Here is a 27,783-nt window from a genome sequence, read left to right as displayed (position 1 = left end):
AATCTATCTTTTATGCCAATATTATGATCACTTGAAACTACAAATCTGATGCCATCCTTGGCCACTACCATTAAGATGGTCTAAACTCCTCAGCATGATAGACAAGTCCCTTTATGATAGTGTACCCATCTAGTTCTCATTCCTCAAGTCTCCTCTGTTGTCTATGCTTACCCTATGGGCTAAGCTGAACCAAGCTGCTACATTTCCAAAATATGCCTCGCTGTCTTTATTCATGCCTTTGCACATGCCATTGACTCTTCCTAGAATGCCCCATTCTCCTTCTCTAGAAAGTCTTCTCTTAACATACTTCTTCCCAAAATAAATTAGGTGTCCTTTCTTAATATGCCTCCAATAACCCCATACAGTATTTATCCCATTCTATTTTAGATGCCAGTTTGGTTGATGATACATTTCATCTAGTCAGATCTTCCCACTGCCTCTTATAAAGAAAACCAGGAGCCATATTATGATATTCTTGTTCTCTAATTTTTCTGCTGCCCTGATCTTAAACCACTTTCTTCTTCCTTTGTTGACAATTACCCCACCCCTTATTTCTTAATTAGCCCAACAAGATTAGATAGAAATGTATCTACAAAGGATATATGTATATAAATTAACTAGATAACAAAACTTCACACTGAAGTGAACATTCTACAAGTATTTATTTCATTGCTGACCATTAGGTTGCAGCATGCAACTCTCAACAATGAGCTGCCCCTCTCCACTCCTATAGAAGCTCCAAATACTATGGTACCACTATGTAGGTTTTCAGCCTTTCAAAGGCTTTTATTATCAACATCATCATTACTTCAGCAGGAGCCTTTTAGGGACTTAAAAGCACTGATTATCTATAAAAAGTAACTTCATATTTCATGCACAAAATTCCCAATTGGCAGATTTAGGTCCATAAAAGAAAGGAAAAAAATTATTCTAGTTATATAAATTATCAGGAATAAAATAGCATTTCTCCTTGCCTTGTTATAAAGAAATAATATATTTTTCCTTACCAGGAATCAGGATAGTATCTTTGATGATCCCTCAGGGTGATAAAATTGCTTACTGGTTAAAGTTTTTTGCCAAAGATATTAAGAAATAAAAAGTTCGCTCATTTTCCTGTGCAATTTAAAGAAATATTTGCAGTATGTACAGGAATTTTAAGTTATTATTGCAGATCCTGGCAATAATATTTAAAAGGCCTATTTTCCCCATTAAAAAATTCTACCTCAGAAGGTAAAAGGAAATCTCCATCATCCCTGAGCAGAAAAGGAAAAAATCATGGGTACTTTAATTAGTTAATAGAAACCACTGTAAATGAGTTATCTATCTCCAGAACATTCTCAGAGAATTTACATGAACTAAAACAGGAATGAAGTGCTCTCAGAGACTTTTTCTCAGGTAAATGTATTTAGTAGTTTGAGTAGTTGATCTGCAAAAACTTTAACTTTAATTAACTACATAGATGAATATTTTTTATTTTGAAATTTGAGAGTGTCCTAAGAGGATGTCTACAGGATATGAAACTACTGGGTGCAGGAAAATTTTTTAAATGTTAGCAAATTGTGGCAAGAGGAAAACAAACAGTGGAGAAAACTGTGGTAGAGAAAGTAAAGAAGGGGCAGGAGAAAGCTGTAATTATAACCTGGGCCTTCCTTTGTTCTCATGAAGCCAGGGGCCTCTCCATATCCTATACTTGCTCTTACACTAATAACAAACCAAATGCTGCAAAATAAAAGTAATAATGACCCAAACTAATTTAAGTCTTTTAAGGAGTAAATGAGACAAACATTTTAGCTTCTTAATCAAGGAGTGCTATAATTTCAAGGCATCTTAATATAATTCACTTACCCTAAAGCAATTGTGCAATAAGCAAATTATAAAAGGAAAACAACAAAGGTTAACTTTCTACAGGGGCCAATAGACAAGATCTGTGGAGCACAGCAATTAACCTTCACATACTGGAGTCTTGTTTAAAAGGCCATCAAAAACTCAGATTACTGAAAATCACAAATGTCACCAACAAAAGGAATGTTGATTAGAGTCAAAAAAAAAAAAAAAAAAAAAAAAAAAAACACCTTCCCAAAGGACTGCCTTCTTTGAAGGAATTTCAGAATGTTGCTAGCACAGGTTGACTAAGTTAAATCTCACTGATGGCTCCATCAGAGAATGAGAATGCCCCAGCCAGTGCTGTTTTTAAAATGCACTGGGAGGGAAAAAACGAAATAACAATCTACTATTCCCTAATATATATGGCCTGGCACCCAGAGAAAGCCTCTGCCCCCGAAAGAGACTTTCTACATAGGGTTAAGCTTCATTAAATGAGGTGCAACCTTTCATTTTCAGGACATCTCTTTTCTTGCAAGGTCTTTAGAGGCAGAAGTTCCACTTGGATTCTAATACACATCTCTGTGAGCTCAGTTTCCTGAAAATATACACCTACTGGGTTCTAGGTTCTCCCTTACCAGTGACTGTATTCATTATTTCACAGCCACCAGAATCGGACATACACTATTAACATGATGAAAAATACAGCTACTGCTGCAAGTTTGGCATAAGTGGAACGCATGTTCAAGTACTTCGCATCCTGGCGGTATTTCTTGGACAGACTGGACAAATTGTTAGCCTTTGAATCCAATGCTGTCAAAGAGGAAAAAAGGAAAACATTAATTAGTCCCTGGAAGTATTTTACCGAAAGTATTAAGGCATTAAAAATAACCAAAATGAGCAGCACTGCAACAACCATGAATCTTAAATCATCATTTTTATTTTAAGGCTAACATTGCATATACTAATTAACTGATGATGCTGATCAGATTATGTCTGAATTTTTGAGGCTATATAGTAAGGTGGTTAGAAGTGCAGGTTCTGACCTCAGACTCTTTGGTTCAGATATCACCTGTACAAGTTATGTGACATTGGTCAAGTCATGTAACCTATTTAAAACCTAGTTTCTTCATCTATAATTGGGGATAATAACAGTAACTATGTCATAAAGTTGTATGTACATGAGATTGCCTGTAAAGTGAGCAACAATGCCTGCACATGATAAATTATAATAATTATTACATGTTAATAATTATTATCTTCATAATCTTCTAATGGTCTGAATCATATTCTCTTATATTTTGAAAAACAATAATGATAATCCATGTAAAACAAACTCAGATAACCAGAAAATTCAATTAACCAAACACAGTCTTAAGCTATACTTCAATGATGACTGCTAACATTTCTAAGATTCTCCACATAGTAGAGACTACTATGAAGTTAAAGCTATCAGGATTTATATTTCAATAGACATAGGAAAGTTGTAACTAAAATACAATAAGTACTACAAAAAAAAAAACGCAAGTAAATTAAGCTTTTTAGTATTTTCTGGCAAGTTTTTTCACCCCCAAGGACATTTGTAATGTTGTTATCTTCTTATAACAGTTAACTAAACACTTAGAGAAATAGCCAGATAGACACAAGCTAGACCATATTAAAATATAGGGCATATTTTAATAATAAACACAAACTCCATTTGACATAATAAATTCTGATCAAACTTTTCACTTCTTTAAATTTCGGAAAAAACTATTTTGCAATCCAGTTGTTTCTTCCTTAAAGAATGCTTTTGGAATATTTGGAGTTGCTTAATAGAGACTCGTTTTGATTGGGAAACATGGCGTTACTTAATAACACAGGCATGACAGCCACGTCTGAATTAGCAACTGATCACATGAGTAAGAAAAACATCTAGTCACGGAAGAAGAGTCAGGGACTGAGAAATAACCATGACAATGCACAGGGCATCTTTTTACAGAGCCTACAAGAATATACACTTCACTGGACAGGGATTTAAAATTATTGTGTTTGCTGCTATATCCTGAATGCACAGAACAGGGCCTGGTATATAGTTAGTGCTCAATAAACATTTGCTAAATGAATCTAAATCTGCTGAGAATAACTCAGCAGAGGAACAATTATTAGACCCTATGAAACAAGTCATAGTTGAGAGAATTTATATATGAACGTTTTGAAATACAGGATAACATAAAGACAAAGCTATTGCTTGGAGAAGTCATTTAACAAATATTTATGTGACAGGCACCATGTGAAGTGCTGAGGATACAACAGTGATCAAAATATACATGATCCCTGCCTTTAAGGAATTTAGAGTCTTGCATGAGTGATACAAGAAAAATTCCTGTGCCTGTCTACTTTATCCCATATAGGAATTGCAAGTCTGTATGACAAAACCTTACACACTCACTCACTCAAAATTTGGTATTTAAAGAGTGTGAAGGTAAATGAATAACTGCTCACTACTCAAAAAAAGGTTAAAGTTTATAGTTCATAATAAAAGAAAACTCACTTACTAATGAATATATAGCATGGCTGAATTCAAAAATACTTATTAAGGAACCTATTTGTGACCATTTCTGTGGGGGATATATAAGGAGTATGTGAAACAGATATAAAATACATAAGCACTATCTTTAAAGAGCTTACATGTCCACATTAAACACTTAGGTAATATTTAAATATCAGGTAAATATACATATACTTTTAACCTAATTTTACCTAATTACCTACACTTTTAAAATTATATAAAGGGCTGGGTGTTGTGGCTCATGCCTGTAATCCCAGCACTTTGGGAAGCTGAAGTGAGTGGATTGCTTGAGCCCTGGAGTTTGTGACCAGCCGGAACAACATGGCAAAACCCCATCTCTACTAAGAAAATACAAAAATTAGCCAGGCGTGGTGGCACGTGCCTGTAGCCCCAGCTACTCAGGAGGATAAGGTGGGAAGATCGCTTGAACCCAGGAGATGGAGGTTGCAGTGAGCCAAGATCGTGCCATTGCACTCCAGCCTGGGCAACAGAACAAGACTCTGTCTCAAAAAAATATATGAAATTATATAAAAAATTTAATTATCCAAATATGTTTGCCTACTTTAATATAAATATATGAAATATATACTTATGTTATATGGAAATATATTTAATATATATTAAATATATATTTAATATGGTAAGAGGTATTTAATAAATATATTTAAGGTAAATTAGGTAAACACACATACATGTAATATGTGCTAAAACCATTATGTTACTAAGTGCTTTAGGAGTTTAAAGTACAGAAGAGATTAATGTGATACAGGCTATAAGGATCAGAGAAAGGTTCTTTAAAGAGACAGTTCTTATGGAGGTCTTACATACAGAACAGGTCCAGCATAAGGCAGAATAGACCACTAAGGATAGTAAAGAAGCTGGTGTGGCTACAGAAGAATGTTTGTGAACTAGAGAATGACAGACATTTGCATCTTCCTTATTTTCCATATGTAGAGCACAATGCCTTACAAATAACAAGCTCTCAATAACAATGGCTGACTGACGGAAAAATAAGTCAGACTGGATCTTATCTTGTAGTCCCAGATTTAAAAGTTTTTCAGAGAGGAATGCCTTGATGAAAATGGCATTTTTTGTTTGTTTTTTTTTTTTTTTTTTTTTTCTTTTTTATTGATCATTCTTGGGTGTTTTCGCAGAGGGGGATTTGGCAGGGTCACAGGACAATAGTGGAGGGAAGGTCAGCAGATAAACAAGTGAACAAAGTTCTCTGGTTTTCCTAGGCAGAGGACCCTGCGGCCTTCCGCAGTGTTTGTGTCCCTGGGTACTTGAGATTAGGAAGTGGTGATGACTCTTAACGAACATGCTGCCTTCAAGCATCTGTGTAACAAAGCACATCTTGCACCGCCCTTAATCCATTCAGCCCTGAGTGGATACAGCACATGTTTCAGAGAGCACAGGGTTGGGGGTAAGGTCACAGATCAACAGGATCCCAAGGCAGAAGAATTTTTCTTAGTACAGAACAAAATGAAAAGTCTCCCATGTCTACCTCTTTCTACACAGACACAGCAACCATCCGATTTCTCAATTTTTTCCCCACCTTTCCCCCCTTTCTATTCCACAAAACCGCCATTGTCTTCATGGCCCGTTCTCAATGAGCTGTTGAGTACACCTCCCAGATGGGGTGGTGGCCGGGCAGAGGAGCTCCTCACTTCCCAGTAGGGGCGGCCGGGCAGAAGCGCCCCTCACCTCCCGGACGGGGCGGCTGGCCGGGCGGGGGGCTGACCCCCCCCCACCTCCCTCCTGGACGGGGCGGCTGGCCGGGCGGGGGGCTGACCCCCCCCCCACCTCCCTCCTGGACGGGGCGGCTGGCCGGGCGGGGGGCTGACCCCCCACCTCCCTCCCGGACAGGGCGGCTGGCCGGGCAGAGGGGCTCCTCACTTCCCAGTAGGGGCGGCCGGGCAGAGGCGCCCCTCACTTCCCCGACGGGGCGGCTGGCCCGGCGGGGGGCTGACCCCCCCACCTCCCTCCCGGACGGGGCGGCTGGCCGGGCAGAGGGGCTCCTCACTTCCCGGTAGGGGTGGCCGGGCAGAGGCGCCCCTCACCTCCCGGACAGGGCGGCTGGCCGGGCGGGGGGCTGACCCCCCCACCTCCCTCCCGGACGGGGCGGCTGGCCGGGCGGGGGGCTGACCCCCCCGCCTCCCTCCCGGACGGGGCGGCTGGCCGGGCGGGGGGCTGACCCCCCCGCCTCCCTCCCGGACGGGGCGGCTGGCCGGGCAGAGGGGCTCCTCACTTCCCAGTAGGGGCGGCCAGGCAGAGGCACCCCTCGCCTCCCGGACGGGGTGGCTGGGAAAATGGCATTTTATAAAGATTGATCTGGCAGCAGTAAAGTCTCCCAAAGAGGCTACTCAAAAAACCACTGCAATACATTGTTGAGTTTTCTCTCATTAATTTCCCTTAATTTATACAAGTTATATAATTTAATTAATTTTGTGAATATCTTAGAAATAATCATTGCTTCTAATATGGATGAGTCCTTTACACTGTTCCAACTCAACAAAAACTAATCATGCTAGGAAAAAATATATATTGGAAGCATTGTAATGTAATGTACTTCTGGGAGATAAATTCTTAACAGTTCTAGGTAGAATCTAATAGCATAAAAGGCACTGCAAAATAAGCTATCCTTGTCTATGGAATGAGAACCATTTCTTCATAAGACTCATTGCTTTTAGATACCTGAGAGTGCTTCTCCTCGTTGTAACACTTCTTCGATATTGGCCACCATGATCCTCTGCACATCTTGCAATTCAGTGTTGATGGAGCCTAGGTTTCTTCGAGCATGACTGTCAATGTAGAGCTTCTTGGTTTTCTGAATGAAAGTATCTAGAATGATGAAGAAAACTGACCATTTCTTTCATGGCCATCAAAGTACTGAGGTAGGAAATTAAAAGTTCTGAGTTGGCCAGGCGCGGTGGCTCACACCTGTAATCCCAGCACTTTGGGAGGCCAAGGCAGGTGAATCATGAGGTCAGGAAATCGAGACCATCCTGGCTAACACAGTGAAACCCCGTCTCTACTAAAAATATAAAAAGTTAGCCAGGCATGGCGGCACACGCCTATAATCCCAGCTACTCAGGAGGCTGAGCCAGGAGAATCACTTGAACTTGGGAGGCAGAGGTTGCAGTGAGCCGAGATCACACCACCACACTTTAGCCTGGGTGACAGAGCAAGACTCTGTCTCAAAAACAAAAACAAAAAAACCCAAAACAGTTCTGAGTTTATTCCTGGATTTGCCACTGTCCATGGTTAACCAAACTCTTGGTTGAATATCAAAATCTAGGCTTTGATTATTTCATTTGTAAGATGTAAAGGTATAATTAGACGACCATTCAGGAGAAATGTCCTTTGAATACCTTTAAATTGGAAGTATTTGCTATCTAAGGCTGCTATCAGAATCCTTAGAGAAATTAAGACCCACTATAGTAAGCCTTTCCTGAAAACAGAAATTTTCAAACAGTATTCTGAGGACCCTTAGGCTAAGTGTTACTTACCTCTACACATTCCTTAAAAGGATGCTGGTAACACTCTAGCATTATTACAGCCTAACATGGCAAAAGGGTTCATGATCATTAAAAAGCTGAGAAACTTTACCTTATTTTCTCTAATATACCTTCCCAGTTTCATTCCATTCTTAAACCTCAGGTAAAGCAAATATGTAATAGGGAGTTTTCCAAAATACCAATATAAAACTGAACTGAAGTCTCGGCCAGGCACTGTGTCTCACACGTATAAATCCCAGCATTTTGGGAGGCCAAGATGGGTGGATCACTTGAGGCCAGGAATTCGAGACCAGCCTGGCCAACAAGGCAAAACTCCCATCTCTACCAAAAATACCGAAATTAGCTAGCTGGGCATGGCAGCGTGCACCTCTAGTCCCAGCTATTCAGGAGGCTGAGGCACAAGAATCACTTGAACCTAGGAGGCAGAGGTTGCAGTTAGCCAAAATCATGCCACTGCACCCCAGCCTGGGCAATAGAGCGAGACTCTGTCTCTAAGTAAATAAATAAATAAATAAAAACTGAAGTCTCATCCATCTTTTGCTCATATCAGTATTTCTCAAAACTATAGGAAGAATGACTTATTATTAAAGATATTTTCAACTTTTGGCAAAAATCTTAATTTAAGTGTGCTGTACCCCTTTCATTTGCCTCTTTAGATCTCCTCTCTGCCCTCCTGCACCTTGCTTTCTGCACTGGGAAGCTGACTTGGATGAAGCGCCTCAATAGACTCCTTGCTCTGTGCCAGTTAGGTTCAGGCAATGAAGAAGCCCCAACAGTAGGGAAGAAGGAGAACAGACAGTGAGTGATGTCCGGGTATTTATTCCCCTGGCTTCTTTCAGAGAAGGAAATAACCTTCTTCTGGAAGTATCCCTCTACCAAAAGTTACGCTCCTCTCAAGTTGGCCTTCTCTAGAAATTTTCTCCTTTTCAGTTTCAGAAACTGCTCCTCCCCCTTATACATTCAGGCCTAGGGATGGTAACAACCAGTATGCTACTGGTCAGAGGTTACTGTACCTTGTAATTCTCCTACAGCCTAGTCATACCTTTGTATATAATCCCTTAAGCTAATTTGGGTGTGCCATCTGTTTCCTGTATGACCCTGATACATTTGTCTTATTTTTGAGGGAGGTTTATGGGAGTATTACTGTCTATAAAAATAAAATTTGAAAAACTGGACATTATATAAAGCAGCACTTGGAGAGTATATAGTTATGAAACACTAGAGTGTTTTTCCAAAGCAAGATGACCCATTTATCTAGCAAACTTGAAACACTTCAAAAATTCTAAGCCAGTAAAACCAATTTCTCTTTTAACTAAAAATTTCAGCGATATAGCCTGATCCTACTTGTTCTCACTCCCTGTACTTACTGTACTTAGGACATTTCCTTTGATCCCTTACCATCAGATACTTTACCAGGTCTGATTAGTAATTAGTCTTTCTATAATTCTTGTACAAATACAGACACCTATGCTCACTATTCCTGAATGTAGTAAATATTATACCCCAATACCATGAGTACCAGGTATCTTCTATTTCTTTGTTATGTTTTGTTTTTTTAATTAGAGGATCTTATTCTACTAAAAGAAACAAAACATCATTCTTTCTGATTTCCCAATTCTGATCTCCATAAAATGAGCCTTATTGTGAGTGTGAGTCTGTGGACTGGGGTAAAGAAGAACTCAGCCATTATATGCCAATCAAGTAGATCTTTAGGCACAGTTCCTGTCACATGTGACTCTAAAGAAGAATCAAACCAAATAACAGAAAGGGCAAAAGGCAACAATTTCTATGGGGGAAAGATCAAAAGACTAGAGAAAATTACTTTTCAGAACAAAGCCTTAGTCACTCAAAAAGACAAAAAGAAGTGGAATGGAAAAGGAAGCAGAAGCTAAAACTTCAGCAAGTAAACATCAGAAAAAATGTATAAATATTATATCAGTGTAACAAATAGCTTCTCCATATCGTTTGCTCCCTTGATAGAGAGAAGTGAGGGGCAAAAACTTACCGAATTCAATAAAGGAATAGGGTCGGGACACAGTGGGCACCTTCTTTCCATGCTGTTCATCAAATTCTGAGTGCAAATCTTCTAGGTAGGCAAAAGCCAACTTCTTAGGGAAGGCAGCTTCACATAAAACCAAATAACACACCCCCTGCTCAATAATGTAGCTGGTGAGACATAAAAAGCAAGACAAAGTTGTCTGTAAAGTAATAGCACTGACAACAGTTTAAAGCAGAATCTCTGTACCATGCAAACTTTTTTAAAAATCTAGCCTAAATACTTTGAGGCTGGCTAAACGAGAGTCAATTTAAAACCGCAAATCCTTGGAATCAGAAAGCAAACATCTTCCCATTATTAGATGTATATTCTTTTTTTTGTTGTTTTTGGTTTTTTTTTTTCTTTTTTTTTTTTGAGACGGAGTCTCACTCTGTCCCTCGGGCTGGAGTGCAGTGGCATTATCTCGGCTCACTGCAACCTCCGCCTCCCGGGTTCAAGCCATTCTCCTGCCTCAGCCTCCCGAGCAGCTGGGACTACAGGCGTGCGCCACTATGCCCAGCTAATTTTTGTATTTTTAGTAGAGACGAGGTTTCACCACGTTGGTTGGCCAGGATGGTCTTGATATCTTGACCTCGTGATCTGCCCGCCTCAGCCTCCCAAAGTGCTGGGATTACAGGCGTGAGCCACTGCACCCAGCCTATTAGCCGTATATTCTAAAAGGAGTATTTAGACATATTTATTATAATTTTTCATCCATTAGATTCTCTTTTTTTTTTTTTTTTTTGAGACAGGGCTCTTTCCATCACCCAGATTACCCAGGCTGGAATGCAGTGGCATGATCTCAGTTACAGCAATCTCCGCCTCCCAGGTTCAGGTGATTCTCACGCCTCAGCTTCACAAATAGCTGGGATTACAGACACCCACCACCACACCCAGCTAATTTTTGTATTTTTAGTAGAGATGGGGTTTCACCATTTTGGCCAGGCTGGTCTAAAACTCGTGACCTCAATCGATCCACCCAATTCAGTCTCCCGAAGTGCTGAGATTACAGGTGTAAGCCACTGGACCCAGCCCATTACACAATTCTTCAACTAACATTTTAAACTTTTATTTTAGCTTGAGGATGTATACGTGCGGGTTTGTTACCTGGGTATATTGCGTAATGCCGAGGTTTGGGGTACAAACAATCCCGTCACCCAAGTACTAAGCATACTACCTAATAGTTTTTCAACCCCTGCCCCCTCCTTCCCTCCTCTTCTAGTAAGTCCTCAGTATATTTATGTCCATGAGTGCCCAATGTTTAGCTTATAAACTTATAAATGAGAATATACAGTATTTAGTTTTCTGTTCCTGCATTAATTCACTTAGGTAATGACTTCCAGCTCCATCCACGTTGCTGCAAAGGACATGATTTCATTTCTTTTTATGACTGCATAGTATTCCATACTGTATATATACTACATTTTCTTTATCCAATCCACCACTAACATGTACCTAGGTTGATATCTTTGCTATTGTGAATAGTGCTGCAATGAATATGCAAGTGCATGATTTTTGGTAGAAAGATTTGTTTCCTTTTGGATATAAACCCATTAATGGGTTTGCTGGGTCTAATGGTAGTTCTGTTTTAAGTTCTTTGAAAAATCTCTAAACTGCTTTCCACAGTGGCTGAATTTATATTCCCACGAACAGTGTATAAGCAATTCCTTTTTCTCCACAGCCTCATCAGCATCTGTTGTTTTTTGACTTTTTAATAATAGCCCTGTGACTGTTGTGAGATGGTATGTTATTGTGGTTTTGATTTGCATTTCTTCAATAATTAGTGATGTGCATTTTTTCATTAGTTTGCTAGCCTCTAGTATGTTTTGAGAAATATCTGCTCAAGTCTTTTGTCCATTTTTTAAATAGGGTTATTTGTTTTTTGCTTAATACTTAAGACTTTTTCTTGAAAAATTCAGAGTTGTGACTCCATCCACGCTTTGATTCTATATGGTAAACTAGCATACACATATTTAAACTCTTTCCAGCCACAAAGGAAAACACTGTAACTGGAAATTTCTGTGGATAGAAATGTAAGGTTAATGACATAATGTTTACTGGGTACAAGACTAATAAGACTCCTTAATTTACAGTCCAGGAGAACTCTGTAATCAACTGGAAACTTTTCAACAATGGAACTGACTTTCTTTTGTGATGATGAGCGCCCATGCACTCTGGAAGGGGCTATATGATTACACATCTGAGAAATTCTTAGAAAAATGTTAGGCTACTAAGTGGTTTTCCAACTTCTTTTTAGCCATAGTATACACACACACACATGCAAATATATATATTTATATATGGAATATGTATATATAACAAGCAAAACTTATATTCAGAAGGCCAATGTATATATCAGATAAAATCAGAGGTTCTTTAGTTTAAGTAGGAGTTTGCAAATATTTTCTCCCATTGTGCAAGTTGTCTCTTCACTGTGTTGTTTCCTTTGCTGTGCAGAAGCTTTTAGTTTAATACAGTCCCATTTGTCTACTTTCTTTTCTGTTGCCTGTGCTTTGAAGTCTTTGCCATAAAGTCTTCGCCCAGGTTCATGTCCTGAAGCATTTCCCCTATGTTTTCTTCTAGTAGTTTTATAGTTTAGGGTCTTATGCTTAAGTCTTTAATCTACTTTAAGTTGATTTTTGTATATGATGAGATAGGGATCTAGTTTCATTCATCTGATGAGGAACTAATATCCAGAACATACGAAGAACTCAAACAACTCAACAGCAAAACCAAAAATAATTCAATTAAAAAGTAGGCAAGGAACAGAATTGACATTTCTCAAAAGACATGCGAATGGCCAAGTATATGAAAAAATGCTCAACATCACTAATCTTCAGGTAAATGTAAATAAAAACCACAACGACATATTATTTCACCCCAGTTAAAATGTCTATTAAAAAGACAAAAGTCAATAAATGCTGTTGAGGATGAAGAGAAAAGAGAACTTTTATACACTATGGAAAACAGTATGGAGGTTTCTCAAAAAACTAAAAACAGAACTACCATACAATCTAGCAATCCCACTGCTGGGTATTTCTCCAAAGGAAAAAAACTCATTATGTTAAAAACTTATCTGTACCCCCATGTTTACGGCAGCACCATTCATAATATCTATGGATAGATAATCAAGAGAAATGTCCATCAAGAGAATAATGGATTTTAAAAGTGTTTTTTACACACACACACACACACCATGGAATACTATTCAGCCATAAAAAAGAATGAATTTCTATCATTAGCAGCAACATGGATAAATCTGGAGGACATTACGTTAAATAAAATCAGTCATGCACAGAAAGATAAATATGGCATGTTCTCATTCATATGTAGGAGCCAAAAAAAATTTTTGAGCTCATGGAAGTAGAGAGTAGAATTGTGGGTATTAGAAGTAGGGAAAGGTAGAGAGAAGGGGAGGATGGGCAGAGGCAAGTTAATGGATAAAAAATTACAACTGGATAGGAAGAATGAGTTCTGGTGTTCTACAGAACTGTAGGGTGAATATGGCTAGCTATAACTTACCACGTATTTTCAAAAAGCTACAAGATTTTGAATGTTCACAACACAAAGAAATGATAAATGTTTGAGGTGATGAATATGCTAATTACTCTGATTTGATTACACATTGTATACATGTATTGAAATATCACTCTGTATCCCATAAATATGTATAATTATTACATGTCAACTGAAAATAAAAGGAAAAAATTTAAAACATAAGGAGGAGTTTAGGGGCCCAAAGCATTATATATACTCCTATCCTTGCCCTTTCTATGTGGCTCCTGAGGCATCCTAGGGCTCCATAAAGGATAAAGACTATTATATGATCTCTCAGGCCCCTTAAAATAATATTAATAATACAGCTGTCTTATTCCTTGCTTGGGCACCTGAGTTAACTGGTCTCTTTGCTTTTAGTCTACACCATCTTCTATACCATCAGTTTTATTCCCAGAGACTACAGATGACCATATTACCCTGCTTACAAACTCTAAGGGTTCCCTAATACCTACAAAATAAAATCATACTCCATGGTATTATATTTACAGCCTTTCAAAACAAGTGTAAGCAACATTCTATCATATATTTTAATAAACCAAATGGCGGACTGTTTTCCAACATGCTAGGTTCTTTACATATTTGTGGACTTCTGCTTATATTGTTTTTTCTAACCGTTAATGCTCTTTTAAATACCTGGAGAAATCCTGTTCATTTTCATATGTTCAATTCTACCATAATTTTTTCTGTGAAACTTCTTTATATATACTCCCCTCCTCTGTCCCGTTTCTTCAAACTTACCCCCTACAAATGGGAATTTGTTCCTTCCTTCTCTCTGTTCCCAAAACATTTCATTTAAATCTAATTTACAACATCTTTTCAATTAAGATATTATAGTATACTTGTTTGAGTATATGTCTCTCTCTGTACTAAGAGAACAGTGTTAAAAGGTATGGACATTAAATGCAGGACTCAATATAAGGTCTGGCAAAGAATAAACCCTTAATAGCTCTTGGATGGAAATAAAGGATGATATGAGATTATGAATGTCCTAAAGGAATCAGGCAGAAGAAAATCTCTTCTCAATTCCATGAGAACTTTCCTAGGTCTTGGTTCTCTAAACCATGATGAGGATACTAGATATTAAGTGAGTGACTATTTTTGGTGTTGAAAATTAGAGTTCTAGAAAATATTTCAGATATTATAAAAATTAATACATCATAAAACATAATGTCCAACATTTTCTTAGCCAATTGCCTAGGGTTTTATTTTTGTTTTGATGTACTTTTTACTTGTCTTTTATAGGTAGAGAATTTTTGTTTTGTTTTTTAAAAGTAAACATAGCAGCTTCCTCCCTAGCCTAAGTTATCTTACTATCTAAGTCCCTAAAATAGCAAAGATTATTTAACTAATCTGTTTTTATTTTCCTCTGATGCTCTTGTACTCTTTTCCTTTTTAATCCTTCCTATTTTGTCAGCTTCAAACTTGGCATGTATTAAACATTAAATACCAATTATTTGTAGATAATTTAAAGTCCAATAATGTTCCTTTGAGTCCTCTATCAGCTGTATCGTTTATAACCACTGATTAAGATGCTCTTATCTTTTATAATTTTCTTTTTTCAAAATAATAATAACTAATAATTATTGACTCTTCCCATGTGTGTCAGACAAGATGCTAAGTAATACACACAGATTCCCTCACAATCCTCTCAAACCTCCTATGTTTATTTTCACTACTTTATAGAGGAAACTGAGGCTTAGAGAAGTTACGTGAGCTGCTCAAAGTTACACTGTTAGGAAATGTTTGAGCAAGGGTACTAACCTACACATATCTGGCTCCAAGACAGTCCTAAAGCAAGAAGTTATCTATTATTGCATGATGGGCACAGCATAGACACATGTTAACAGGTTAAATTACTGTAAGCATGCTGAAAAAACCAACAAGATGTCCATTTTGTAGAATTAGAGCCAGAGAAGTTGCTCCTCCCAAAAGACAACATTTTTAAGTAATCTTTACTTTTTTAAAATTATTATTTTTTATCAGGCATTCTGTTACTGTATTTCACACTTAAATGATCATAAAGAAATCAAGATTACACTCACTGAAAAGTCATGGCTCCTGCTTCCAAGGTACATCTGGTAGGGGACTGTTCATTCAACTTTCGAAAGAGTTGCTTAGCCTGACTCTGATACTGTTGAAGGTCCCGGCCAGACTGAAAGAAGACATCTTCATTTAAGAATTTTCCACAAAATGCTGTATCAATTAGTGAGAAGCACCATATTATGAGGACACTCTGAATGAGGTCCTTCATTTACAGGTAAGTAAGATTCATTTTAACGGAGGAAAGACAACCTACTTTCAGAGTACAGAGGAAGACCTAACCCCTACTTCTTCAAGATGATCGCATTAGTTATTTGCTAAGAAGCAAAAGCATATACCTCAAATACACTTAAGCACTCTTAACTTTCAATCCAGTGTTCTTTCCACTATTAGGACAGTACTCTCCTCCTAACCCATTTCATTTGCAGTTATTGGCACAGAACTACACAGCATGTGCTATACTCAGGGGAATATCCTAGGAACAAGATTGGTGAATTTCATTTTTATGTTGGAATATCCAGCAGAACCTTCCACAAGTGTTACAGTTTTTAGCATTTAAACAAAACTAAATGTGTGTACTAGTGACTGCAAATTATTATGAACACTTTGACTGCAATTACATAAAAATGACCAAGGGTAGAGACAAAGATTAGGATGTCAGATACCCTTTACTGAATAAATCTATTTGGTTCCCAAGTTTGGACAGCAAAAGTTTGAATATCGAGGGATATATGCAGACAAAAATGAAAATAATAGCATTCACATGTTATAATTACAGGTAATATTTTCCTGAACAATTTCTAACTGCGTTTACAATTATTTTTGTTAAAAAGAGGGGGCAAATCTACTGGAAAAAACAGCAGTGTCATTTCAAAAGAAGAAAACCATGCATCTCCAATCTACTAGATCCAACAGGGAAAGGAAGTGCCTGAAGAATGGGAAGCAAATAGACATTGTTTTTCCATCCACATGTAGGGTAGGGGAGCTTTCTGCCAGCTACCCAGCTATAGTCTGAATGTTTGCTGGTATCCCCCACAAAATTCATGTTGAAATCCTAGCCCCCCAAAGTGATGGTATTAAGAAGTGGGACCTTTGGGAGGTGATTAAGTCATGAGGGTAGAGCCCTCATGAATGCGATTAGTACCTTTATAAAAGAGACCCCAGAGGGCTAGCTTGCTCCATCCACCATGTGAGGAAACAGCCAGAAGGTGACATCTATGAACCAGGAATAGGCCCTCAATAGTCACCAAATCTGCTGGTGCTTGATCTTCACCTTGCAGAACTAGAAAAATCAATTTCTGTCATTTATAAGCCACCCAATTTATGGTATTTTGTATAGTAACCCAGACTAGGACACTGCCATGTGATGCAAAGAAATAATCCTATTTTGGAATTATTTATTTTACATAGAAAGAACAGCCTCCCTTTGGCAGATGTTTAATAACTAAATATTTAAGTAGAAAAGTATTTATGCTAGGGTCTCCCAGGATCTGAGGTCTAACTTTGATAAAGTACAAAGTGATATCTTAAAATTGTAGATAGTGTACTGCTAAGCTGATAATAAAAACAAGGAAGCAACAATAAAATGATAAAGTGGCAGATCAGCAAATGTACAATTACAGGATAATAAGATTCTAAGCTATATGTAAAAATGGTGAACTGGAAATTTCAATATGAATAAGAAGGTGAATAAGCATGAGGTGAACCAGGGGAGATAGGCAGAGTCCAGTCGAGGTATTAGTTTGTAGATTTATCTTGTTTAATACCACTGTTATGGCAATTATTTGTTTTATTGACATATATTTGTTATATATTTGAGAAATAGTTCTATATTAACATATGTATGTCTGTATGTATGTACAGTTTTATATATTAAACAGTACTTTATAATAATTATATCAAAATTATCATATTAAACAGTACTACTAATATATGGCCAGCCAGTAAGAGTGAATACTGTCATATGCTTTTAGCCAATAAGAACTAGTGCACAATATTCTATTTTCCTAAATTTGAATGGTACTTACCAATCTTTTTGTTTCCCCAGTGCCATTCTGAAGAGATCTGAACCCACAAGAGTAGATAAAAAGCATGCAAATAATGTTGGGAATGCTACTCAAGTGCCAAGAAAGAATATCAACATAGATCGGTGATTTTCAACCTTGGCTTCACAATAGAATCATTTGGGGAAATCTCAAAAACAAAACTACTTATGCCCAGTCTCCACCACCAAACCAATTAAGTCAGCATCTTGGAGGTGGGGCTGTGACATCGGTATTTTTTACATAACTGCAACCACAGGTGTTAAATATATGTTCTTTGCTAAAGGCAGGTGAGAATCTTAAAAGGACTAGTTGAAGAAACATGGAAAAAATTGCCACTCAGATTGGTACAAATCCTTTGACTTTACAAGAGGCACTGTAAACATTACTGTAACCTGAGAGAAAGACTAACAACTGTATCAACTATAAGAAACTGGCCAAAAGCATTCTGCAATTTCAGGAATTTGCAAACAGCAATGTAAAGACTGCCAATATACAACACTGGGGATGTATTTATAGGGATTATGGTATGCCAACCAACACCTTACCATGCTGGTTCAGTTAGCATTACCATCCTTGAGAACACAATGCTAGCACAATCTTCATGGTTAAATAATAATCTTTCTGGCATATTCATACAATGGAATACTATGCAGCCATTAAAACAATGCTGTATAGAGTTTAATGATATGACAAAATATTCATTAAACACTGTTAAGTGGAAAAAATTAGGTGAAACAGTCTTATGGTATTACCTATTATTTAATGTTATACACACATACATATGTTTAAGGTCATCCACCAAAATGGATATAATTTGAGTACAGATCATAGTTAATAAACACTGTTAACATTTTGGTCATTTTGCTTTTATGTATTTACTGAACTTTCTATAATATGCACAAATTAATTTTGTAATGTGAAAAATCATTCATTCATTACATATTTGCATCCAGTGTATCGATTATGTGCAATTCTGATCTGTGAACCTTTAAGAAAGGCAAGATGAGGCTGGGTATGGGGGTTCACGCCTGTAATCCCAGTACTTTGCGAGGCCAAGGCAGGTGGATCATGAGGTCAGGAGTTCAAGATCAGACTGGCCAAGATGCTGAAACCCCATCTCAACTAAAAATACAAAAATTAGCCGGGTAGGGTTGCAGGTGCCTGTAATCCCAGCTACTCGGGAGGCTGAAGCAGGAGAATCGTTTGAACCTGGGGACCGGAGGTTGCAGTAAGCTGAGATCACACCACTGCACTCTAGCCTGGGCAACAGAGTGAGACTCCATCTCAAAAAAAAAAAAAAAAAAAAAAAAAAGAAGAAGAAAGGCAAGATGGAATTAGAAAAGATTCTTCAGAAATGATCAAATGAAATTATTAAGTGTTCACTTTCTGCCAGCCACTGTTCTGAACACTTTACATTATTTAACTCGTTTATTCTTCATGAGGTGATTAGAATTATTATGTCAATTTTTTACTTGAGAAGTCAAACTTTTTAGCCTCTAAGCTAAAAAGGGAGGAACTAGGATCTGAATGCAGGCAATCTGGCCCTGGAGCCCCTACTCCTAAGCATTATGCTACCCTAACTCTATAATTGAAATTGTTTCAATAGTAGATCCACCTTTTAGGTGAAGTCTTACTATGTAATTCTAACTCATTGGAAATGCTCAAGAAACCATGGGGCAGCTCCGATCTAGATCTCACAAAACAACCTAACCACTGTTTTACATACTGACCTTTAGTTTGCTTTCAAGATCAAAGTCACAAAGGGCCCACAGTTAGCCAGTCCACCTAAAAATATTTAGATTTCCTCATTCTGTTTTCTACTTCATCTAGAAAAGATTAATGAAATTTGTATATGATATAATTATGAGATATCTATTAGTAATCCAATAATGCAGTGGATCAGAATAACTGGAAAAACTGTGAAACAAATTTGAGGTTATCCAACAGCAAATGTAGGATTTGGATCTATATATTACAAAAGATAGAAGGTAGTAACTTGACACACAACCACAATACTTTTCGTTGCTGTCACTTAAGACTGCTGAACAACTAGTTGTATCAATAACAACTTTTGCCTTCATAGCTCTTATCATTTTCATAGCTGAGTTCAGTGGGTATCAATACCCACTGAACTCAGCTGGTCAAACACCAGCAGCACCAAGAACCAACCACTTTCCTCTAAAAGCAGTTACAGTAAGTGGATTAATCAACCCTCAGTGATTGGGAGCGTGAGACAATTTAACTGTATAACATGTTATACAGTTAAATTTAACTGTATAACTGTTTAACTGTATAACTGTATAACATCTGCTTTCTTGGAGCTTCCTGCTGCCTATTTGGTGAGATCTAACACTTTCTTCAAGTCTGGACTGCCCTTCACGATGCCAGAGGAAAATGAAAGAAAATACAATAATTTTGAGGCAGAACAGAAAGGTAGATAAAGAAATTGCAAAAATCCTAAAAGGAGAAACATGCCATAAAAGGAATGAGGAAAAAAGATAAACAGGGTATCAGTTAGGGAGTCCACATTTGAGAAGAAAAGCTCATCTCTCTTCCTGCCCTAAGTCTAAATTTTCAGTTAAACACAGAGGAAACACCCTGTATAAAATACTCTGTCTACATTATTTTGTAAATTTTACTCTCTATTGTATTATCTGAATAACTGTCCATCTTCGGTAATATGGCAGCTTGTACAGGCACCTAGTAAATACCTAAAATATGATATCTATTATCAGTGTAAATACTGAAAGTACACTGATAAGAAAACAAAAACATACAAAAATGAAAATACATTGAATTATCTGGCCTGGACAATTAAGGTGATTAAATATAAAACTGTTTGGTTGAGATATCTGTTTATTAAAAAGTTATTCCTGGACTCCTAAGAGGTAAGACATCATTAAAAGGCCTTAGAACAAGGCAGTAAAGTACAGTGGTTAGGCACTAAAGTACAGTGGTTATTAAGTTTTTGTCTGAGTCGACAAAAACTTAATAAAAACCACTGGGTCTCAATTGGGGTGATTTTGCCCCCATGAGACATTTAGCAATGTCTAGAAATATTTTTGTCATCATACAAACAAACAAAGTGGGGAAGGGTAGTGGTACTACTGGCATCTAGAGGGTAGAGGCCAGGAATATTGCTGGACCTCCTACACAATATACAGAACAGTCCCCAAGAACAAATAATTATCCATCCCCAAATGTCAACAGTGCCAAGGGGAAAAACCCTGATGAAAAATTTCATTATGCCACTTATTAGCTGTGAATTTAGGCAAGTGATCTATCCTCTCTAAGCCTCAGAGCTTCCTTATCTATTATTGGAGATTTTAATAGTACCTGTTCTAATATGGTAGTATGAGGATTAAATAAAAAAATGAACTTAATAGGCTTAGCACAGTGTTTGGTATGTAGTAGGCGCTTTTATAAATGTTCTGTATACTATTAAAATAGTAAAAGTAAGCCTAAGATTCAGATCTTTACAGACATTAAAAGTTTAGGCAAACTTTATTATTCAAAGTCAAAATTCCTAAAGGAAAATACTACGGCACTACAATCACAAAAATATTTGTGTGTAAAATTTCTTTCCTTGTCAATTAAACAAAGCATCCCATCTTGATAAACCAATATGAAATCAATACCAAATTTATAATTAAAAAACAATAAATCAATTAATTTTTCAATAAAGTATCATGGCAGAGAGTAGGGGCCACTAATATTAAGTAGACTTTCAAGTTCACTTTGTATTCTTTGCCAACACTGGAATTCAATGCAATAATTTAAAAATTGACCAGATTCCATCCCCCCTACCCCCAACACACAGCCACCCACTGTAGGAAAACTATTTTTTAGTCAAACTACACATCCTTCAAGGATATTTCCCTGCACTATCTACTTTGTTCAAATCATATTCCTAGGTTCATTTGAACAATTACACTCCTTCTGCAGGATGGTCCTAGAGTATTCCTGAAAAACATTTCACATTAGCAAATCGGGGTATGTTAAATTGTTCACGGTTTATTTCAAAGATTAGACTTTGTTTTTATGTAATGAATAGAATATATTTCACTTAGCATGACCTGCAACTTTATTATCTGTATCACCACTCTCCTAAAAGTGAAAGTAACTATATTTCCAAATCAAACCTAAAAAGGCATATAACCAAATAGAATAGTTCCTTACTACTGGATCCTACTGTTACCTTAGTGTCATACCTTCTGGGAAGACTTTCCTGATTTCCTAAAACCAGCTTAGATATATTTTCCATGTTCAAGCACAAAACCCTCTTCCTTCTCCTTAGCAGTTAAACTACATTTTAATAGTTTGTTGGTTATCTGATTTTTCCACTAGACTGTAAGCTCCACAAAGGTAGAGGCTGTGTACTCTAACTCCCTGCATTAACACTATGCCTGGCACATTTGATGTGCTCAGTAAAAATTTTTTGCATTAATATATGAATGAAAAGTCCAACAGAAGAAATGTGCAAACTATTTTTTCAATATCTCATCTTTTTTTAAGGCTCAAGGTTTTACTTAGACTGTATGGAAAAGTAAAATAAAATTGATCACTTTAAACAAATTATATAAATTCCATTCTCAGCTTTGTCTTCAGAACCTCCCAAGCTTGCTCCAGAAACTTGTCTTACTTCAGAAATTTCCACTGTGTTTCTAAAACACAAAACAGCTTTCTTTTAAGACATCTGGAGTTAGTGCTGTTTTTAATCAATTCAGTATACTTTTGAGCACCTACTAGCATAAAGCAGCTATTGTAAAAGGTATGGATAACAAAGAGATGATTAAGACCCGTCGTTTGCCCGCTAGGAAACTCAAGTTATTGAAAGACAAAGAAAAAAATAAGTTACAATGTACTGCAGGAATGTGGTACGGCGTATTGGAGAAGGTGGGATCTGGGGATAATCCTGAAAGAATGTGATGTACTGAACTTTAACAGGTGCTTTTATGTGGCAATATTACCTCACCCACTTTCAAAAGATGTCAGCAAGCTAGGTCAAGGATCAGGTGCCACGTTATAGAGTTGAAGAACCTGGCTGATTTTTTTCCCAGGATTTATCCATCAGTAGTCCTATTAGCAGCAGAAAATTAGAAATCCTGAATTTTAACAAAGTCCCTAAAGAGTCAAAGAACACTGGGTGATCACAATCAACCAAAGCTACCACTTCTCCAGAGCGTTTTTCTAAAGAGAAACAGCTAACACAAAAAACTTAACTCCTCCTTCAGGAAAGATTTCCTCTCGCCGGTAGTCTCTCCTACACCAAAAGATAAAAGCGCACTTCAGAGAGGTCGGGAGTGCCCGGGAAGTCACAAAGGTCTCCCGGTCCTAGGAAGGAATCCGACGCTGAGGGCAAAGCGCGCTGACAGAGACTTGGGGTCGCGGGTCGTGAGTAAGCAGCTCACCTGTTCGTCCTCCTGCATCGAGGCGGCCAGCGGGAGCCCGTCCGCCACTCGGGCGATCATTGTTAGCAACACCATCTTCACAAACTACAGGGATCCAACACTGGCCCGGAAGGCCCTTGGCGCCGTCCTCACTTCCTCCGCCGCGACAACAGTTATACCCTATGTCTCAGTTACCGGAGATCCAGCTGCTTGCGTCTCCGCTTCCCGCTGAGGTGGCCGGAAACAGCGCAAGAGCTTTCCACTACCGGTCCCCAGAATTGGCTTCCCTCAGAGAACCACAACTATCAGAACACTGGTTCCGCGATCTGCCTTCCACCTTCTTAACTTCCAAGGTCTGGCCGGGTTTTCTGAATTTGAGGCTTCGAATAAGCCTCGCCCTTTGAGCGGCCATTGCACCCAAGCTGAATCAGAATTTTCTAGTTCCTGAAACTAAGTCTTGGGAGAGAGCTGGGAAGGAGGGTGGGAGTTAATGGGTAATCCCCATTAACCACTAACCGTTAACCATGAAGGGTATGTAAAAAAAGGAAAACCCTGAAAATTAGGCTATTTTCATATTTATTTTTTTCTGTTTTCTGTTATATATTCTATAAAATGTTCTATATTTATATATTTCTAGACAAAGATTTTTGTCTATTTTTGCTTGTTTGTTTATGCGGTATCCCCACCAGGCTCCTTAAACAGTTTATGGTAAGAAGTCAATAAATATGTGTTGTATGTGTGAATAAATGAACAAGTACAGGACATCTTGTACCACCTAGGTCAGTCACCTACAAAAAGCTAGGATCAAGCCGGGCGCGGTGGCTCACGCCTGTAATCCGAGCACTATGGGAGGCCGAGGCGGGCGGATCACGAGGTCAGGAGATCGAGACCATCCTGGCTAACATGGTGAAACCCCGTCTCTACTAAAAAAACACACAAAAAAATTAGCCGGGCGCGGTGGCGGACGCCTGTGGTCCCAGCTACTCGGGAGGCTAAGGCAGAATGGCGTGAACCCGGGAGGCGGAGCTTGCAGTGAACCGAGGTTGCGCACTGTCTGCAGACTGTCACCATCTGCACTGACAGTCTGCAGACTGTCACTTCTTGAGAATATTACAATGAAAGCTTTGAGTTGAAGTTTTAGGAGCTCAAGACATAACAATCCTTTCTTCCTCTTTTAAGTTCAGATCAAATTGGGAAATAGAGAAGTCAAACAGAGAATTAATAATACTACAGTACTTTTATTACTGATCAAACTAAGTGGAGAACTTGCATTTAGATCTGTGATGATGCAAAGGTCCTGCTAATATTTCACTCCAGAATTAGGCAGACTTCACTCCAGAAACAGCAGGCCTTTCTCAAATGGGCAGGCTGACTGGCTTCTTACCACATGGCATAGGGCAAACCAGAATGACCTACTCTGAGGCTGGCATCTTAAGTGTTCAGCTATCACCAGAAGACTTCTCAGATTCTCAGTGAAGAAGGGAACAGGGTGCAGTCCAACACAAAGGAGGACCCACCTCCTACCAGAGAGCAGAAATGATCTTAGTACCTTTGTGTCCCTTGGCCAGCTCCAGTGGCGGTGGTGATCTCAGAGACTTCCAGCTGTTCTCTCTCTCCCAGCCTTTAGCTGGGAAAAGGGTTTGTCCCTGTAATACACTTTTTGTGGAGGACCTCACTTATGTGAATTTCATGTGACACAGTGCCTTTCTTATGAATTTCCTTATTCTGACTGTGTTTGTGTACTCCAGTTTATTGCAGTTGCCACACCAAAAGAAATACTAGATTTTTATATTACTTGTGGGATAGGATGTGCATTTTTATTGGTATTTATCATTTTATTTGCCACAAATGACAAAACCTTATCTGAAATTGCTACACTTGTGTTTGGATTTTGGACAGGTTTTGTGTGGCTGCTTAATTTCGTTCAATATGCTCTATGAATTGCTGCTGAGAAAACTTGAAAATACTGATAAGAGATAAGCCTTAATTGAACTTCTAAAATACTTCAAGACTTTGGAAAATAGAAGTAATGGATGATGGGTGATGTATCAAAATTTGCATAATTTTTAAAGGACATTTTTTGAGCAGTGATGATCAAGTCTAGTCTGAACACAAGCTATCATTTACCACAAATTACACCAGAAGCATTTTGTTTTAAATTTGTCTTTGTTGTAACGTTGTAACTGTTGAAATTAGTCTCAGACAGAATTTTCTGGAGGTTTTGTTTTTTATGGAGGGATACTCGTGGGGACACAAACTTTTCCTTAAAACACATGGATCAAATCACAAATGAAAGAGGGGACATTATTACCAACCTGTGGAATACAAAATATTATAGAGGAATATTATGAGAAGTTATATGCCAGCAAATTAGATAAACTAGATGAAATGAACAAATTTCAAGAAAGAAACAAGCTACCCAAACTGATTCAGGAAGCAATAGAAAATCTGAATACCCTATAACAAGTAAAGCAATTCAATTAGTAGTAATAATTTTTTTTAATGTTCCACAAAGAGGAGCCCAGGTTCAGTTAGCTTAATCTGTGACTTCTGCCAAATATGTTTATAGGACACAGACTCTTCACCCCCTGAAAAAAAGGAGAAGAAGAACACTTCCCATCTCATTCTATGAGGCCAGTATTACCCTGGCACCAAAACTAAGACTTCAAGAAAGGAAAATGACAGGCCAGTATACCTTTATAAATATAGATGTAAAAGTTCTCAACAAACTTTATTTGGCAACATATGAAAAAGATTATACATCATGACAAAGTGGCATTTATCCTAGGAATGCAAGGTTGATTCAACATATGAAACAATAAATGTAATGCACCATATTAATAGGACAAAGGACAAACTCCATATGATCATCTCAATAAATGCAGAAAAAGCATTTGAGAAAACCTAGCATCTTATCTTGTTAAAAAACAATGAACAAACTAGGAAAGAAGAGAACTTCTTCAACCTGATAAAGGGTATCTATGAAAAACCCACAGCTAACCCCATACTTAAAGGGGAAAGACTTGAAAACATTTCCTGTAAGATGAGAAATAAAACAAGTATGTCCACTCTCACCACTTCTAGTCAACATAGTACTTGATGTTCTAATGAGGGCAATTAGGCAAGAAAAAGAAATAAAAGCACCCCAGCTGGAAAGGAATAAGTAACACTATTTCTATTTGTAGATGACTTTATCTTGTATATAGAAAATTCTAAGTAATCCACACAAAAATTTAAGAATTAATAAATGAATTCACCAAATTGTAGGGTACAAGATCAATATACAAAAAAATTTGCAGTTCTATGCACCAGAAATGAACAATCCAAAAATGAAACTGAGAGCACAATTCCATTTACAAGGCATAAAAATAAAGCTGCACATCTACACCATCTGATCTTCAACAAAGCTGACAAAAACAAGCAATGGGGAAAGGACTCCCTATTCAATAAATTGTGCTGGGATAACTGGCTAGCCATATACAGAAGAATGAAACTAGACCCTTACCTTTCACTGTATACAAAAATTAACTCAAGATAATTAAAAATTTAAATGTAAGACCTCAAAATATAAAAATCTTAGAAGAAAACCTAGAAGATACTTTTACCAACATCAGCCTTGGCAAAAAGTTTTTGGATAAGTGCCCAAAAGCCATTGCAACAAAACCAAAAATTGACAAATGGGACCTAATTAAACTAAAGACCTTCTGCATAGCAAAATAAACAATCAACAGGGTAAATAGATAACCTACAGGATGGGAGAAAATATTCACTAACTATGCATCCAACAAAGATCTAATACCTAGAATTTATAAGGAACTTCAGTCAATAAGCAAAAACAAATAATCCCCTTAAAAATGGTCAAGGGATATGAACAGACACTTTTTTTAAAGAAGACATATAAGTGACCAACCAACATATGAAAAAATGCTCCACATCACTAATTATCAGAGAAATACAAATCAAAACTACAATGAGATATTACCCCACACCAGTTAGAATGGCTATTATTAAAAAGTCAAAAATGGCTATCATTAAAAAGTCAAAAAACAACAGATGCTGATGTGGCTGCAGGGAATAGGAAACACTTACACACTGTTTTTCGGAATGTAAATTTGTTCAGCCGCTGTGAAAAGTAGTTTGGAGATTTCTCAAATAACTTAAAGCGACCATTTGATGCAGCAATCCCATGATTGGGTATATATCCAGAGGACAATAAATCATTATACCAAAAAGACACATGCATTTATATGTTCATCACTGCACAATTTACAATAGCAAATACATGGAATCAACCTAGGTGCACATCAAGGGTGAATTGGATATAGAAAATGTGGTACATATACACTGTAGAATACTATACAGCCATAAAAAGTGAAATAATGTCCTTTACAGCAACATGGATAGAGTTGGAGGCCAAAATCCTTAGCAAATTAATGCAGAAAAAGAAAACCAAATACCACATGTTCTCATTTATAAGTGGGAGCTAACCACTGAGCACACATGAACATAAACATAGGAACAATAGACACTGTGGACTACTAGAGAGGGGACCGAGGGAGGGAACATGGGTAGAAAAACCTCCATGGATATGTAACAAAGCTGTACATGTACGCTCTGTATCTAAAAGTTGAAATTTAAAATGAGTAAATAAATGAAATATTTAGGAATAAATCTAACAAAAAAAGTGTACACTAAAAACCACAAAATGTTGTTGAAGGAAATATTAAAAGACCTAAATAAATGGAAAGGAATTCCATGTTCATGTTCCACGTTCATGGATTGGAAGACTTAACAGAGTTAAGATGGCAGTAATCCCAAATTGATC

The 27,783-nt window shown here is 37.6% G+C and overlaps 1 protein-coding gene across 1 annotated transcript; it reads right to left on the bottom strand.

Annotated features, from left to right (window-relative positions):
- Positions 1–643: 643 nt before the first annotated feature.
- On the bottom strand, positions 644–27,426 carry LOC129135311 (vesicle-trafficking protein SEC22b-like). The gene is made up of 5 exons (XM_054686193.2): positions 22,980–27,426; positions 15,526–15,635; positions 9,896–10,056; positions 7,067–7,213; positions 644–2,634 (listed from the first exon to the last, which is right to left on the bottom strand). Exons 1-5 carry the CDS (start codon positions 23,052–23,054, stop codon positions 2,480–2,482), a joined length of 648 nt encoding a protein of 215 aa, XP_054542168.1. The 5' UTR covers positions 23,055–27,426; the 3' UTR covers positions 644–2,479.
- Positions 27,427–27,783: the final 357 nt, after the last annotated feature.

Source organism: Pan troglodytes, chromosome 1 (genome assembly GCF_028858775.2).
Source record: "Pan troglodytes isolate AG18354 chromosome 1, NHGRI_mPanTro3-v2.0_pri, whole genome shotgun sequence".
Lineage (NCBI taxonomy): Eukaryota > Metazoa > Chordata > Mammalia > Primates > Hominidae > Pan > Pan troglodytes.
This window is presented reverse-complemented; position numbering and strand designations above follow the sequence as displayed.

Coding starts and splice junctions, on each gene's coding strand:
- LOC129135311 (XM_054686193.2), bottom strand. CDS start 23,054: ATGGTGTTGCTAACAATGATCGCCCGAGTGGCGGACGGGCTCCCGCTG. Junction 15,636..22,979: donor CGATGCAGGAGGACGAACAG/GTGAGCTGCTTA, acceptor GTCTTCTTTCAG/TCTGGCCGGGACCTTCAACA. Junction 7,214..9,895: donor CTATTCCTTTATTGAATTCG/GTAAGTTTTTGC, acceptor TCATCATTCTAG/ATACTTTCATTCAGAAAACC.